A 17945-nucleotide genomic window follows, 5' to 3' on the forward strand; every position below is an offset into this window, starting at 1 on the left:
TCATAAAACAACAAGTACGATGCTAAATCAGATGTGAACACCATCGGACATCAATGACGACACTAGAGCCTTAAGTGCTTTCAGCAAAATGTGACAGTAAAGAGCAGATTGTGTGACTCAACACAAACAGAAGCTATAAATATAACCAATGGCTCATGGATACATCATACCACATATTTTAGCCGGGGCATGTTTTGGAAATAATGTGTCCCGGTTGCCTGCAGCCAGGTCATTCACCAGCGTGCTTTGCCTCAGCGTGTTTGTTTGAGAACAGACACGACATGTAAACAAAGTTACATTTTGGCAGATTTAAGGGGATGTTCTTGCTTTACAACAACATAAACAGCTCCAATAAGACCTTAGGCTTTGCAATATCTGTGTCGGGAGAATTGGACTCTTTGAAGAGTGGATATTATCAAGAAACTGAGGCCTACACACTTAATCCAGGATTTTATTTAAGAAGTTCAACTATTTGAAACGAAGACAGAGGCAAACATAAGTGCTGATCAAGGCTAATTCTTTACACCATTATCTAGGATCACATGCAGTTTTGATGAGTGAGAGGATGGATTATTATCACAAAGATTCAAGGCTCTGATGTGGTCATATATTACCTCTATTTTAATCCATGTAGAGACTAAAAAACGTAATTATTTCCTGGGGAATTGGTGAAAAAAATGAATCTGCAGGAAATTAAAACAAAAAAATCAGAATCTGCCTCTTAATGAGTTGTTCCTTGACCCAGATTGTATTATTCCACAAAGTTTCATGCTAATCCATTTAGTTATTTTGCATTATCCTGCTTACACATTCAGATGCAAACATAACCTCCATGGCAGAGGTACAAATGAATGAGCCAACTTGTTGTTGGTTATTTTATTGGTTTTATATTCTTGACCAAAAAACATTTGGCTCATTCACCCGTCCAAACACAGGACATCTGTCAATCTCTCTATCCATCACATATGTCCATGCAGTAAATATTGAGAATGGCCCGTTGTACTGTTGACAGCTTGTGTTCTGAGCCTCAAGAAACACTGTTGTCCATGTGTCCCGGAGCCAGAGACTCTAAACCTCCTGCTGAGTGACGGCGTCAGCATCATGACACATGTAAAACAGCACGTTACCAAACTGCTCAGCAGGTGTAGGAGCTCACCTCTGGACGTGGGTGTCCCTTGACGATACACTGGAGCACGAGTGTGTCGTTTTCTTTGATGGTGTAGATTCTCTCGCTGATGTTATCATCCTTGACGTTACATGCTGCGCCTGAGTGCACGATCTGGGCATTAGCTGGAGCTGTGAGCGGACACACACACACACATACACACACACAAACAGAGACAGGCACATAGCCATCCGGACATACACATATTCACACAAACACAGAGGGAGAGAAACCACATTACATGTTTAGTTATATCTCTACAGCAGAAAGAAGGTCATTGTTTTGTGAGTTGTATCTGCATGAACAAGACATTTTGTAAAACTGATGAGTGATACAGGTGAGTACGTTTGCAGATAAATTGTCCATTTTGCGTAGATAATTTGAGGTATTAAATTGAACCAAAAGAGTTATTCTTCTTTTCTCATCGGTTTGTAAACCTGGGCAACAGTCACACTGTTGAAGTTTGAGGTCCTAAATTTCTGATGCACGTCTTTGGTCTCTAAAGCTGTAAACCTGGGAGCAATGTCCCAGCCACAGATTCCACCACGCTCATTAAATCCATTGTGGACTTTTGTCTGCACAGCGTAAGTTATTACCTAAGTTGTTGCCCTATGACCACATAACAATCAAAACTTACAATAAAAACCGAGAGATGTTCCGAGAACATGTTTCCTTTCCCAATACAGATTCATATACCTGGACTTTGATGCAGGTATCAGGACAAATGCTTACAGTGAATTGAGGTATGAAAGTTAACCAAGTAGCAGCTGTGATTGTAACAAATAAAAAAAAGGCTTTCTTAATTTGTTCAATAATTATTATAATAATAATAACAATTATAACTTGATTTGTATAGCACTCATGTAAACCACAATAATTGTGTTCAGAAGCTCAAGTCCTCTCACTGATCCTGAATTCCTTCCCTTGCACCAAATTCAAGTCCACTTCACAATACTGAAGAAACAACAGGCTGTGAAGGCAGCAGCAGAAATAATGGATGACAGATGCATGATGGGAGCTCTCTGCAATGGCGACAACTACGATATAAAGTCTGCACAGCACTGACCCATGAGGGCTGGCTGGCGTGCAAGTAACCTCAGATGGCTTCATCTCCCTTATGATGAAGGGAGACAGGAGGGGGGAGGGGAGCGACTGAGACGGAGCGAGGGAAGCAGCGGGTGAGGAGAAAAGGGCTGGAAAGATGTGTGAAGCCCCAGAGAGAGGCGCGGGGGACAGCCTCGCACAATGATGTGATTATCATTGATTCACAGGGCGAACAAATCTTCACTGTTCTCTACAACTGTTATCATTGAGCAGACAGGAGGGAAGTGGGCAGGCTGTTCACCTTAAACCTCAACTCGATCAGACAGAGCAACGCAGAGCGCGATCTGGAGCCAGAAAACCCAGTTCAGAGCGGGAGAAGACTCCGAACGTGTCTCTGTGTGTTGTCGTTTGTGGGAGAAGCCGAGCCGCGTCGTTAATGGCTTTAGGTACTGGGACAAAGCGAGTGTGCCTGTCCACTTACATCTCTGCATCCTCAAGACCCAGTAGAGGAAATAGAGACGAAGGAAAAGACTGCAGGTCAGACTCGGCTGAAACCATGTGGTTATTTAAAAACCTGTGAGATCGTCTTTTTATTTTTGCTCCTAAACACGCTACACAATCTTTCACCAGGAGAAACCCTGCCCACTATGTTTGATCACGCAAAACCAGCATGAGAAAAGATACGATGAATCCTGCCACATCAGGCTGGAGACGTCGAAATGATATATATTTGTGAAAATATTGTTTGAGCCTGAGGGAAAACTAACCAAGCCCCAACCTCACCCAGGGCGTTCTGTGTTTTCTGTATGAACGGGATGCAGTACAAGTATAAGCTGCACTGACTTTGTGTTACCCTGTCATTCACACATGTGAAGCATAAAAAGCAGACGGCACCTCACCACTACATGTACCTTCACCACCCGGCCCTGCCGTTTCATTCGCTGGAGCCTTCCCCAGAGGCTTCCCCAGAGGCCCTCAGAGTGGAAAATAAGCCTCTTTAAATAAAAGTGGGCATTTTGGAGATCATAAGAAAATATCACAGCACATCAACATACCTGACTGGCAACTGAAAAGAATCCTTTCAACATTTTTCCTCAGCTATCATTTTGTTGTCCTTGTTTTCTTTTCTATTTTTTTTTAATACTGTTTTTCTTGGTTTTTTACCGTTTTATGAGTACAAACATTAGAAAAACAAAACAGACAACAAAACAAACAAAACACAACAACAACAAAAAAATCCCAACCCAAACTATATATATATATATATATATATATATATATATATATATATACACAATCATACATACATACACAATCAGCAGGATGACAGGAGACAGGCAAGTGAATAGCGTGTGTAAACAGAAAAGAATAAAAAAGGCAGTCAGGCCTCCCCTTCTAGAAAAAGATTATGAGTTATGGTTTCTGTAAGAAGGAATGCACCGGTTCCCAGATCCTCCAAAACTTGACTGATTTGTGGTTAAGGTCATGAGCCAACTTTTCAATAGGAAAAAGAGCAGAAATCTGTGATATCCACATGTCAACTGTGGGGACCTGGGGAGTTGACCACCTCAGCAAAATAAATTTTTTAGCCAGAAATATAAGAATTATCAACAAAGATTTGGTGTCCGCATCAAAGAGATTGTCTAGGGTATGACTGAGGAGACAGAAAAAAGAAGTCAGCAAAAATATTTTACCCGTGACCTCCTGGATTACAGAGTGTACCCCCTTCCAGAAAGTCTGGATACGGTCGCATGACCAAAACAAGTGAATAAATGTACCTTTATGTATTTTACATTTATAACAAAAGTTAGAGGTGTCAGGGAACATTCTCTGGAGGCGAACAGGTGTGTAATAGGTTCTAAAAAAAAAAGAAGGTTGCCGGTTCAAATCCCACTCTATCCCATCTGCATGCCTAAGTGTCCTTGGCAAGATACTGAACCCCTAAATGGCCCCTCATAAATGCTGAGTGTTCTAAAAATGTAAGTCGCTTTGGATAAAAGCGTCAGCTAAATGACATGTAAAGTAATGTAATGTTCATGTATGGAGATTGAGGTACATTTAGGGAAAACCCCACCACAGATCTTGTCCCAGTCTATAGGATTAAACGTCACCTCCAGGTCGCGCTCCCATAACGGCTTCAAAGAGTCATAACCTGAAGATTCAAAATAAAGTAGTGAAACATAAATCTTTGATATCAGTTTTTTGGTAGACTTAGCCAAAATTATTGTGTTTTCCAACTCTGACACTCCCATGCGAATCTTGCCTGTCCTCAGAAGGGACGCTATAAAGTGACGAATTTGGAGATACTTATAAAAGTCTTTGTGAGGATTATTAAAATCAGCCCTGATTTGCTCAAATGGTTTAACAGAGTCGGAGTCCAACAGGTCCATAAAGTTAGATAAGCCCTTAGATGCCCACTCCATCAGACCAATACTCCTAATCTGTGCTGGTAAATCTGGATTCAGAGCCAGGGGAGATCATAAAGAGAAGACAGGAGGATTATTCTGGTATTTCCTCACGTCTCGCCAAATTAGTAGTGTGTTATAAACAATTATGTTATTCTTGAGATGATTTAAATGATCTATATTATTGATGAAGGGAAGGGAAGTAAGTTTTCTGGGATAACAAGATTGAGATTCAAGACCCAACCATAAGGAATCTTTCCTATTCAAAAACCAATCTGACATCATTTTAAGTTGTGCTGACCAATAGTATAGTTGTAGAGAAGGCAGGGACAAGCCTCCGAGATCCTTTGGCTTAGTAAGTGTAGAGAACTTAACTCTTGTGTGTTTATTGTTCCAAATATAGCGAGATATGAGATTTCAGAGACTTAAAAAGTGCAGAGGTGAGATAGCACGGGAGATCTTGAAATAAATAGTTCAATCGAGGAAGAATATTCATTTTTATAGTGTTGATTCTCCTGAGGAAAGAAGTTGGTAGGTGAGTAATTAGTTTCAAACAGATTATTTAAATCAGGGGTGACAAAGATACCTAAATATTTAAAACCCCTCCTGGACACTTGGAAAAGAGATTGCATAGACATATCCTGGGGGATATTAAAGGGTGTAACAACCGACTTCCCGAAGTTGATCTTATAACCCGACAAGGCACTGAATGTGGCTATTGATTTCAAAACTGCCGGAATTGATTTCTCAGGTTTATACATATACAAAAGTCCTTGTTTTATTGAGTGCGCAGTTTGGAGAAGAAAAGAGAAAACGGAGAGTTTGTGGTGTGATTCCCACAAGTGTGTGCCTGGTAAGGTCTGTAGAAATTATGCGAGTGAACGCCTGTTTGAATTTGAGACGTAATAATCTCCACTATTATGTTTGAGGAGTCCATCCACAGAGCCTTCAATCATTCGCTCCTTCAGTCTAATCATGATTCTTCCATAGACCTCCTCAGCGTACTACAGCCTTTACTTGCCTGTAGACACACACACACACACACACACACACTTACAAACTCATACCACAAAACCCACAGTATATTTCATTACTCTTGCAGCAGCTTTCTATATTTAATCAGACCGCTTTTCAAGTTCTCTCCTTCAGCTTATCTGGAATGCCGAGTGAAAAAATTAAAAAAAATCAAATGCACTTAATGTTAAAACCCGTAAAAACTGATCACATGGTGTAAATATAAGTTCAACTTTAAATGCTACTTTCAAAGATATGGAAGATATCAAGTGATTTAGCTTTAGTGTTAAAGATGAAAAACTCACATTTAATCATATTTTAACTAAAGGAGGTTGTCTGTGCACTGTTCAGCTCAGCCTCGGGTTCACACGTGGGACCTGCCCAGTATAATTATAGTTTTTATCTGATAGATACTGAGCAGATCCAGTGGTGAAATTGGGGGTTAAGGGCCTTGCTGAAATGCTTGTTGATACCAGTTGCTCTGGGAGGTGAGATCAAGTCTTGTTTATTTTTCCCTCCCTCACATTTCCCTAGTTAGCCTACATTTGACCAATGAATAAAAGTGTGACCTCTGGGCTCCAGCCTCCCTGGTGCAAATCCCAACGAATCAATCGATGGAAATGTAACGCATGAAAGTGTTAAAAGCATGAAAAACACTGTGGGGCAACAGCGCTGGGATCCACGGAGGTACACTGCGCTAAATCAGAAAGACGGGGGGGCTGATATAAATGGTGAATAATTGTCTCCTTACAATTTATTGGCGTGTCGGCATTAGTTTGCCGTCGAGGGAGGGAGGTCGGACAGAGCAGCTCCTCTGTCTGCTCTCGCCTCCAGCAGTTTAGCTGCTTCAACTGTCTGATGGACTAGAGAGGAGGGGGAAGAGGAGACGGCAGCCGGAGAGAGAGAGCGGAGGAAGAGTTGAGAGTGGATGAGTTAAAAAAAGAAGGAGGAAGAGGAAGATGGAGGTGTGAGAAAAGCAGAGACGTACAGCAAACTAAAGGGAAAGAGAGGAAAGTGAAGGTGAAACAGATGAATGGGAGTGAGTGCATGCTATACCATAATACATATAGAAGAAGTAGATGGGGATAATAGTAAGATGGAGTAAGAAGGTGTAGTCATCCAGAGAAGACAGACTCACAGCTATAGGCCAGAGGGAGGAGAGGCTGCATGGGGATCAAGGCTCGTCAGTGGGCCAAAGGCAATGAAAGCAAAACAAAGGAATGATGCAAACAATGCAAGAACACTCAACAGGTTTCAGAAACACAGAGTCTATCTTCTAGTCTCACACTCAGCTCAGACTGTGATCACATGAGCAAATAAAAACAAACGGGACATAAAACCAACCCTCTGAGAAATCATCAGATAACTACACAGCAACTTTGCAGATATTCACTGAGGTGACATTTGCGACAATATTTCTGGTTGATTGGTGTAGTGGAGTAACATAAGATTTAGGTTAAGACCACAGATTGTATAAAAAGGTGGACGACACAACTCCCTTCCTCCCACTATCAAGTAATGAGGCCAAAATATCTCTGATACCCAGAACATTTGGATGGAGTCGGGGTATCAAGATCCCAACGATGCTTGTTGTTGATTGGCCCCTGAAGTTCCCCTGATTCGTTAGTAGTTATTATATTGATAATAACCATTCACTTACGAGCAATACTAACATTAATTGTGATAATTTAGTAAGAATCTGAAGGGGGGGGGGGGGTTATGTTAGAATCTGATTTGATAAAAGAATGCAATCATTTTACGCTATAGTTTGAATTGTGAACGTGTCATTGAATTGTAAATACAGATCTATATACAAAATCAGGCAGTTTAGTGATAAAAACACAGGATAATAAAAAGGCCACAAAAGAGGAAAGGAATCAATTATCTAAATAAGGCCACAGATCCAATAGCAGAGGGGGGAAAAAAGTAGAAACTCTTTACAGAAGTACTGTCCCCGTGCTGTGTCCCACTCAGAGGGGCATCAATCCAGTAAGTAGGACCTAAGACCATCAGTCATAGAAAGCTGCTGTTTGGACAGCAATCTATCTGACTCTGATTATTCATCGATCTCTGTTTCGGGGGATGCTGATTGAAAGTGTTGCCCATGCATTATTGGGAACTTTCTGAGACATTCAATGCACATTAGTTGAGAGTGAAACATAACTATCGGCAAATGCCTCGTCTGATTAATTGATTCGTTGCCACCTGCCATGTTTGTTTTTGTTGAGAGGACAGGGCATCTCTCACTAAAACTAATGATGAGACAGGAAGGCTGGTGTCAAACCGCACTGACAGCTTGACAGAGTGTCGAGCAGTGCATTCCACTCTGTGTGTGTGTGTGTGTGTGTGTGTGTGTGTGTGTGTGTTCGCCGGTGAAAAGTGAGGGAATGTAGCCACATGCATGTGTCATCGTCTGTGTGTTTTCATGTACGTTTTACTGTATCTTGCCGGAGGAATCCCACAGACGGGCCTGAATGCTGTCGAACATGAAGTCACGCACAGGATGATTGATATGCGTAGTTACTTTATGGGAGCTGCTCATGCATGCTGATGAGCTGTGACTCAATTCACTTCATTCACAAGAGACCGTTTAGACGCATTGGCCCTTCCCCTGCCATTACCAGCGGGAAGGAGAGGAAAGGAAAGGAAAAGTATAGTAAAATAAGGAAAGGAAAAAGGAAGGGAAGGTAATAAAGGAAAGGGAAACGAAGGTACAATAAGGAAAGGGTAAAAAGGAAAGGAGGGAAGGAATGGAAAGGATAGGAAAAGATATATCCAAAAAGGATATGGAGTAGTTAAGAGCAGTGGAGGGTTGCTAGATACCTAAGAGAAAAGTCACAGACTGTATCGATTAACTGCAGAACAGAGGAAAGTGTTCATCTCACCCACAGAAACACCAATCACACGCCAACACACACAAAAAGCAGCCTTATGACCAAAAGTGTGGGTGACTCATGTTGCCTCAGCATTTTATCAGGATTCTTCTTGGCAGACGGGATGGAATGGTTCATGTCACGACCCCTTTCTTTTCATTTTGGCTCGATTGGAACTCGAGATAACAAAACGCATCGGGGAACATTGATTTAACTTTTGACCTGACAGTTAAATGGCCGTTATAAATGAAAGGACCAACCCGAGGGAACTTCTTTGGTGCTTTCAGTAGAATGTAAATTGCTGATCCCCTGCTTACACGCCCATATAAACACATATCAAGGAAGAAATAGATTTACTGTATTTTTCTATTTATAAATCTTCTTTTTTCTGAAAAATCCTTAAATACACCTGGGTTTTGAATATATTCCATAAAGTCACCTAAATGTTTCTCTGTACCAATAAATACACACAATCTTCATTAAATGAGCAGAGTTTCTTCCATAAAATCATGAATCTCATTAGTGCTGATTTCGGTGGCAGGTTTCCAAACCCAGATTGTGCCTGGATAAACACCAGCAAGCTGCCTTGTTCTCTGCCTTGTGTCTTCTAATTTTATTCTGGATTCGGAGCAAAAAACATCTACATCTCATTTTACTCTTTTTTTGCCTGAGGGTAGATTCAAAGGTTAAAATGGGGGAGATAACTGACATTACTGATCTCAATTTGCATGCACATCCTAATGAAGTCTAGTCTTCACTATAAATAGAGACAGATATTCAAACATTATTCACATACCTTTTTCTTGTGAGTCCGATTACAAAGTGTCACGATTTAGGCTGATTAGAATTCTTTAGATACCATAGAAGTTGAAGAATACGAAAACTTAGAGAGAAAAAAAGCAATATATTTGACCTTTTGCCTCTATGCAAAATCGTGGGATTTGTGTTGTATAAAACAATCAATATTGAATAATTCAGTGTTGGCTTGTCAGGGTATTTGGGCCATATTGAGTGGGGGAGAGAAGCTTATAATATGAGGATAAAGTCGCAATCAAATGAAGAAAAAGTCTTAATATGTTGAAGTAAAGAACAAGGAGAACCGGTGCTCGTTGGTGTTTAGATCCAAAACCTGGAACCATCTCATTGTTTGTTAGAAACTATAAAAAAACCTTTGATTAACAAGCAGATCTAACCAATCAGAGTCAGTTAGAGTCAGTTTCCAACACAATCTTTTCCAAGCCCTGATACGTATGATAATGTAGTGCTGATGAGTCAAAAGATGAAGTATTTTATTATTTGTGAAACCCTTTGCAAAAGTAGAACTTAATAAGATGCTCCACATTCCTAATTTGAAACCAGGCGACAGGCTGATCTTCTGATATTTCCCTCTTAAATGACACAATGAAGATAAAGTAAGAAAACCCTGATATCACCTGTTCGAGATCACACGAACACCAAGAGAGATGGTGAAGGTGGTGACAACAAGGGGTCAAATGTGAATTAAAACACATACACATGCACATACCCTCCCAGAGCGCATAAGAGAAACTGCTTTTTTTAATTAAATAATCAATCTCTGTATTTGCTCACTCTCTCCTCTCTTTGACTTGTATTTTATCTGTTTGTTGCATGGATTTATCGACAAGAATGTTAGCATGTCTCAATGCATGTGTGTGCTGTTGTTCATGTTAACGTGTGTATGTGTGTGTTTGAGTGTGTGTGTGTGTGTGTGTGTGTGTGTGTGTGTGGTTGTTGAAGCTGAACCGGTCCTTCATGTTAACTCGAGGAGGAAACAAAATATAGTGAGCCCTATTTCTCTTAAAGCAACGGTAACCTACATAACTGTGGAAATGGCGTGTTCCAGAATATCATGCTTACATCATCAGGAATTAAATCAAAGCTGCATTTGCTGAGTTTTAACAAAATACTCATAATTTTCTTATTCATTATGAAATACATTTTAATTAAATACAGACCATTCATTTATCAAAATAAAACGTATGTATATTGGCTCCCACAATGAGGTGTATTTGGTTCAACATTCGACTTCTGTGTGGTTTCCTACAGTGCCTTGCATAAGTATTCACCCCCCTTGGACTTTTTCCCATTATGTACTGTTAATAACTGGAATTCAAATAGACTTAAATAAACTTTTTCCCGTTTGATCAACAAAACATGCATAGTACTTTGGAGGTGCAAAATACATTTTATTGTGACACAAACAATAATGAGAACAAAAAAGTTGACATCTGTTGGGTGCATAAGTATTCACCCCCCTGTGTCAATACTTGGTAGAACCCCCTTTCGCTGCAATTACAGCTGCAAGTCTTTTGGGGTATGTCTCTACCAGCTTTGCACATCTAGAGATGGAAAGGTTTGTCCATTCTTCTTGGCAAAAAAGATGAAGCTCAGTCAGATTGGATGGAGACCGTCTGTGAACCGCAATCTTCAAGTCTTGCCATAGATTCTCTATTGGATTGAGGTCTGGGCTTTGACTGGGCTATTTTAAGACATTAACATTCTTTAATCCAAACCATTCCTTTCTAGCTCTGGCTGTATGTTTAGGGTCATTGTCCTGCTGGAAGATGAACCTCCGCCCCAGTCTCAAGTCTTTTGCAGACTGCATCAGATTTTCTTCAAGGATTTCCCTGTGTTTGGCTCCATCCATCTTTCCCTCTATTCTGACCAGTTTCCCTGTACCTGCTGAAGAGAAGCATCCCCACAGCATGATGCTACCACCACCATGTTTCACTGTTGGGATGGTGTGCTCAGTGTGATGGGCAGTGTTGGGTTTTCGCCACACATAGCGTTTTGCATTGAGGCCAAAAAGTTCAATTTTGGTCTCATCTGACCAGAGCACCTTCTTCCACATGTTTGCTGTGTCTCCCACATGGCTTCTGGCAAACTCCAAACGGGATTTTTTATGGATCCCTTTCAACAATGGCTTTCTTCTTGCCACTCTTCCATAAAGGCCAGATTTGTGGAGTAGACGACTAATAGTTGTCCTGTGGACAGATTCTCCCACCTCAGCTGTGGATCTCTGCAACTCCTCCAGAGTAACCATGGGCCTCCTGGTTGCTTCTCTGATTCATTTTCTCCTTGTCCGACTCTTCAGTTTGGATGGACGGCCTCATCTTGGTAGGTTTGCGGTTGTGCCATATTCTTTCCATTTTCTTATGATGGATTTTATGGTGCTCAGAGAGATGTTCAAAGCTCTGGATATTTTTTTATAACCTAACCCTGCTTCATATTTCTCCACAACTTTATCCCTGACCTGTTTGGTGAGCTCCTTGGTCTTCATGATGCTGTTTGTTCAGTAATGATCTCCAACAAACTCTGAGTCCGTCACAGAACAGGTGTATTTATATTGAGATTAAATTGCAGACAGGTGGACCCTATTTACTAATTATGTGACTTGCAAATGTGACTTGTGAATGCAATTGGTCGCACCAGATCTTTGTTAGGGGTTTCACAGTAAAGGGGGTGAATACATATGCACTAAACACTTTTCAGATTTTTATTTGTAAATAATTGTGAAATCCATGTAATATTTCCCCCCACTTCCAAATGATGCACTATTTTGTGTTGGTCCATTACATAAACTCAGGATGAAATAAATTTTAATCTGTGGTTATACCATGACAAAATGTAGAAAAGTCCAAAGGGGGTGAATACTTATGCAAGGCACTGTATGTGGACGCCTGCTGGAATATTCCCTGGTGAATGTGCCAACAGTACAGACTTGAAGCCAAAGCCAACCTCTACAGTAGAGCTTTGATTAAACTTCCATTTATAGCACTCACACCAATCAACAACTCTTCTAGGATCCTGAAGTCAGCAGGTCAGGGTGTGTTCGACAGTGTGTGATACATGCTGTAATACAGGGAGTGTGTGTGTGTGTGTGTAGCACTGTTTGTCGGTGACTGTTTTCAATCACAGTCTCTTTAAGAGGACAAAGATATTGTCCAATCAACAACAGTGTCAGATAACAGCAGAGGCTAATAAATAAAGGAGGATCGTTGGAGAGCACAGGGTAAATTTGAGAATCAAGAAAGAAAAAAAAAGGTAATGGAAAAGAGAAAGGGAGAGGCAGCGGTTTCCTGGCAGCACTGCAGACTTTCATATCCAAGTAAAGTGGACCTTTGAAATATTGTTGGTTATAGATTATTGGCAGGCAGAGAACACGCAATCCTTGAGGAAAGGAACGAAAGACAGAAATTCAAAGGACTGCAGTGTTGTCTGTAGCGACTTTCCTTTAGCCATACCTGAGTTTTTTTTTTAACATCAATGTGCAGCTTCAGAGAATTCTCCCCCCCCCCCCCCAGCTGTGATGACCCCTGGGCTCCTCTCGGGGTTTGATGTGCTGCTAATCTGTACCTCTGTTTGCTCTGCAGGTAGCTGATTAGCGTGATCTGCAACACCGGTGGCGCCCAGTGTGTTCCAGGTTACGTTAGTCTTGGCTGCAGTCTACCCGCTCCCTCGGTCTCCTCTCCGCAGGCGCCAGGCATCGTGGGCCTTTTCTCACACCCGAGCCTCCCCACTCGCACTCCGTCACAGGGTGTAAATCTGTTTGTAGTCACGCTCACGACTGAAGGAAGCACCCTTCTTTAAGGTGGAGGGTATAAATACAGCGGCAAGCTTCAGGATTAACTTCCCTCTCTCCCAGGGAACGTGGAACTGTCGTAACTTTTCCTAACCACTGCTTTTTAGTGAATTTCCCCAGTGTGGGATCAATAAAGTCTTATCTTAGTATCTTTTTCCACAGTAGTATTTAATCCTTAACAAAATGTAACCTCTTCATATTTTGTTTTGCACCTTACATCAGGAGCATAAGCATCCTTCAGGCATTCACAGGAAACACCTCAGATTTGACTGACCAACTGACCATTTAAATTAGTTTAATATGGTTAATACCATCTTCTTCTTTCACCTTTACCCATTGCATGTTTTATTTGTGTTGCGGGCAACTAACTGCACCAACCAAAGGGAAGGTCAAAATCCATTGGCAAACATCTACAAATGCCCTAATATGAAGCACACATATTATATCTGTTAAAATGGGATAATACTGCAGGGCCGAGGCAATACAAGGCCATAGCCAAATAAAGAGCTACATTTATATTGCTTGTGAAATGAAGGCAGAAAAAGAAGAAATTAATAAAAATGCAATTTTTTGTGAGGTATACCGGGTTGCGTCTGTGGTGGAGAGCTGGAGTGAGGTCAAGTGATCAGGGGTTTGTAAAGCATGGTCATACATGACCTGCACTCCAGGATTAAAAGATAAAGAGAAGAGAGCGAGAGCGAGAGCGCTACCGAAAAGGAATGAAAACCGCTCAGATCTTTGAAAGGAATGGACAGAAGAAGAGATGAGAGGAGAGGAGACAGGGAAAGAGGATTGAGAAGAGGATGAAGTAAAGGGAAATGTGTGACAGGCATCCTTTTGTTAGAGAGCTCCATTCTCAGAGTCTGTCCTCTGAATGTCAACTGTGTATAAATTGACAGGCTGAGAAACAGGAGGAGGGAAGAAGGTGTAGACAGTTTATTTTACACCAGCTTATTACTATTGAGTTTCATGAGAACAATTACAGGTTGTGTTGATATCCAACCCTCCTGCACACAAGAAGACTTCTCCAGAATCTGTTCATCTTCTCTCGTCCGTTACTGTCCGCAGGTGAAACTTGCTTTTTCTTTTCTCCTGCTACCTATTAAAACAGGATCTAATCAGTATATCTGCAGCATATCTGCCTGCACGGGTTGCTTAATAACCTGTTTTATTTTCTACCATTTAACACTTGTAATTGTGTGTTGCATTCGCTGCCAACACGCTAGAGAACGCACAAGCACAGGTGAACACCACAGCTGCTGCTCTGCTAACATGCTTCCTCTGCTATGAATGTTGTTGAAAGACTAATACCAGTACTGATAAACTGTTGAGGACAGTGTCGTGCAACACACCCTGTCCTTCAGGAGAATAACTATTACACTATTACACAGTGTGTTATTGACATGCTGTATATACTGCATATTTGTATATATATAAATATGTATACTGTATGTTAATATTTCTACTTTCATTGTTCAAATATTTATATTTATAATCTTATCAGTTTTAGATATTTCCCTTGCGCTGCTGATTCCTTGTGCAGCTGTGTCATTTGTGGATTTCCTCTGCCCTGGATCAATAAAGGTATATCTTATCTTATCTTATCTTATCATATCTTATCTTATCTGGGGTTTATCTTTCTAAAAATGTTTATTGTTGCTGAAATTGGACTGAAGTCGGTTTTATTTATCCCAAAGAAAGGAAAACACCTTTATTTTGAGCCCTTACAAAACATGATTGCGCATCTGATATGTTGATTAGAATTAAATGTGCTCAGATACAGTTTTTAAAAGCACAAAAACACACAAATGTGCTTACATATGAGATTAGAGATTAGGTGAGATTAGTGTTGCTAAAAACAAGAGTAGCTCTTCGCCTGAGGGTTGGTAAAAGCATCATGGCTTCTGACAGTTTAGTTGAATTGAGTAGATGCAAAGTCACAACTTTGGCAAGTGTTACATTGGTTAAATTTGGTTGTTTTGACATACATATAAAATGATACTAGTTTTTGATTGTCTATGATATTTGATCTTAGCTGAGCAAAACAAGACACAACCCCTCTATGCCTGCCGTCCCGTTTCACTTCCCCATGCACTCTCTGAAGTTTAATATCAAGACGAGAGAAATTAATAATGAAAGACAGAAGAAGAAGAACACAAGAGATGGAGCCGCCGCTGATTCACGAGTCATGCCGCCTTTTAGAAAAAAAGTAGACGTGTATCTTAAGTCATGTTTCAGATTTGCACTTCACACTTCCTACACCATCATTCCCACAGGCCACTGGGTCTCTCAGGGCAAAGAAAGCATCTGTTACGACAAGACAATTCAATGAGAGCAAGGGAAAGAGGGAAAAACAGGCAGAAGACAGAAACAGCTGGCAAGGCTTCCAAACTGCAACGAAGATTGTGTTTCTTCTGTGTGTGTGTGTGTGTGTGTACAGCATATGTCACACTAACCACCTCAGGTATAACATATGGTCATTGTCAAGGTAGCTTTTGGGAGCAGGATGGGCACGGTAAGAAGACAAAAGGAGAAGAGTCTCTGTTTTCCATTTTCTGTGATTATACTGTGATGGAGAGGAGAGGACAAGTGGTGGGGAGGGGGAGAAAAGGTGTGGAGGTCATGTGCCTCACTTCATCTGTCTGCCTGACTGTCAGCCTGACCTTATTCCACTCAACCATAATGCTCACTCTGCACACGCACACACACACACACACACACACACAGATGTGCGTTCACACACTGACCAACAGCACCAGATAACATGAGACAGACAAGATTTGACACACAGTGGCAGCGGATGAACTAAAAAAGTATTATTGTGTGTGTGTGTGTGTGTGTGTGTGTGTGTGTGTGTGTGTGGGTGTGTGTGCATATCCACAGTAACAGCAGCAGAGCAGCCGACAATGCCTGCCGGTCAGTTCAGGTGAAGTAAGAAAGGATGGACTGAGAAATGATGAGAGGAGAGTGAAAAAAAAAAAGGAGCGCGAAGAAACGCTTGAATAAAAGGTCAGAGTCAGAGCGAGGCAGGTGTGTGCATCTGTGTGTGTTGGGGTAAGGGGGGGGGGGTGTCCTTATAAGTCAAGTGCAGACAAGATGTAGAAAAAGAAAAATGGCGAGATATTATGCATTCTCTCTGTCAGGCCAATAAAATGACTGAAATTGGAAAATTGAAAATGACAGAAAAAAGGAAGCAGACTCAGTCGCAGACAGAGAACTGCTGAGACGGACTCAAACACAGAGAGACAGAGGGGAAACAGGCTGAGGTAGAACCGTTTACACTAGTGCGGTGTGTAAATCATGCAGGGAGGGAAAGTGGGAGAATGTAAAAAGGAGAAAGAATTAAGAGCAGGTAGAGGTACAGACTAAACGGTGACACCACTGAGAGTACGAGACAGAGAAAAAGAGGAAGAATGGAGCAATTACCTCACATCTTAAACAAACCTCCCTGTGAGCCTGTCACAACAGCAGCACTCTGGGTAGTGATATTAGTGGCGCAAAGAGCCATTGAAGCCGTTTTACTGAAATAATACTTCATTAATGTGTCACACTTCATTTCACACAGGCTTTTTCCAGCTGCTATCAGGATTTAATGAAGTGTTGGCTCATAATGAAGGCGGGTCTTCACAACAGTGAAGACAGAACGCCAGGAATCGTGTTCATCGAGATGGACAGAGATGGATGGATGGATGAATGGATGAATGGATGAATGGATGGATGAATGGAGCTTAAATCAAAATGGTAAATGATTTTAAACAACTTCTTCTTCAACTTCTGGAAATACTTGTGTGAATTGTGTGTTTGATTGTGTGTTGTATTGTGTTTTGGCTTATGAGAGAGAATTAAATAGTGCTGACTGCTGACACGTTTATACCAATTGGCTCAAGCTAAGTTGAGCCAATTAGCTTGAGCCAATCGCTTGAGCCTCGCAATTGGCTCAAGCTAAGTTGAGCCAATGGTTAAAAATGTGCAGAAAATGATATGTCAAAAGAATGATCTTGTTCTCCGCTGAAGTTTCCAAGAAGAAAAATTGTCAGATTCCTGGCAAATCTAAGTAAAAAAGGACTTTGTATTAAGGTGTCCCATGGATGTTCCACTTGAACCTCTGGTGACTGTTAGGATGTATATCTCTAAACATAGTCCAAGTGAAATATTATGTGATATCATGTCTAAAAGAACATAAGATCACTCTGGCCTTGACCTTTGAACGTTTACCATCAAATATTATAAATCTCAACATTTTTACCAAATTAGAAGAAGGCCCCTTAATTATTTGTGAGATGTTGCATTCCAAACACATGTTTTATGTTCACAGTAACCTTGATATTTGACCTTGGACCACAAAATTCCAATGAGTTCATCTTAGAGGTCAAATGAACATTTAAAGAAAGTCTCTGATGGCATTCCCGAGATATCATGTTCACGATGGGGCGGACGGACAACATGATGTCTTCCACTAGCTGTAACCAGCATGAAGGAATAAAAACACTGGGAAATCAGAGTGCAGATTATGTCGAAGTTAAAGAACTCATAACATGAGGCTTTGACTGAGTAAGTGTCCTTCATGAGGATACAAGAACTAAGAGAGTACATGTTGCTAAGATTCAGATGTGTCTGTCCCTGTTAAGAGGAGAACATTTTTAGACAGATAAGTGTGTAATGTAACACTGTCTTCTCTCTGCTTAACTTGTAACTGTTTATCATTCAGAGTAAGAGAGCTGTGGAAAACTGTTAATGTGCAAAGGGGCTAACATCTGGGGCATCTGGCAAAGACGAGCCATGATAATCACAGTTACTGACTGTGTGTGTGTGTGTGTGTGTGTGTGTGTGTGTGTGTGTGT

At 41.0% G+C, this 17945-nt stretch overlaps 1 protein-coding gene across 2 annotated transcripts in view; it reads right to left on the reverse strand.

Annotated features, from left to right (window-relative positions):
- Positions 1–17945, reverse strand: part of LOC128443549 (MAM domain-containing glycosylphosphatidylinositol anchor protein 1) — a 179072-nt gene that overhangs the window by 128231 nt on the left and 32896 nt on the right. For both annotated transcript variants that reach the window (XM_053425987.1, XM_053425986.1), the window contains exon 3: positions 1157–1296. In XM_053425987.1, coding sequence (XP_053281962.1) covers positions 1157–1296 — 140 coding nt within the window. The remainder of the gene's footprint in view (positions 1–1156; positions 1297–17945) is intronic.

The sequence above is a fragment of the Pleuronectes platessa genome, chromosome 1 (genome assembly GCF_947347685.1).
Source record: "Pleuronectes platessa chromosome 1, fPlePla1.1, whole genome shotgun sequence".
NCBI lineage: Eukaryota > Metazoa > Chordata > Actinopteri > Pleuronectiformes > Pleuronectidae > Pleuronectes > Pleuronectes platessa.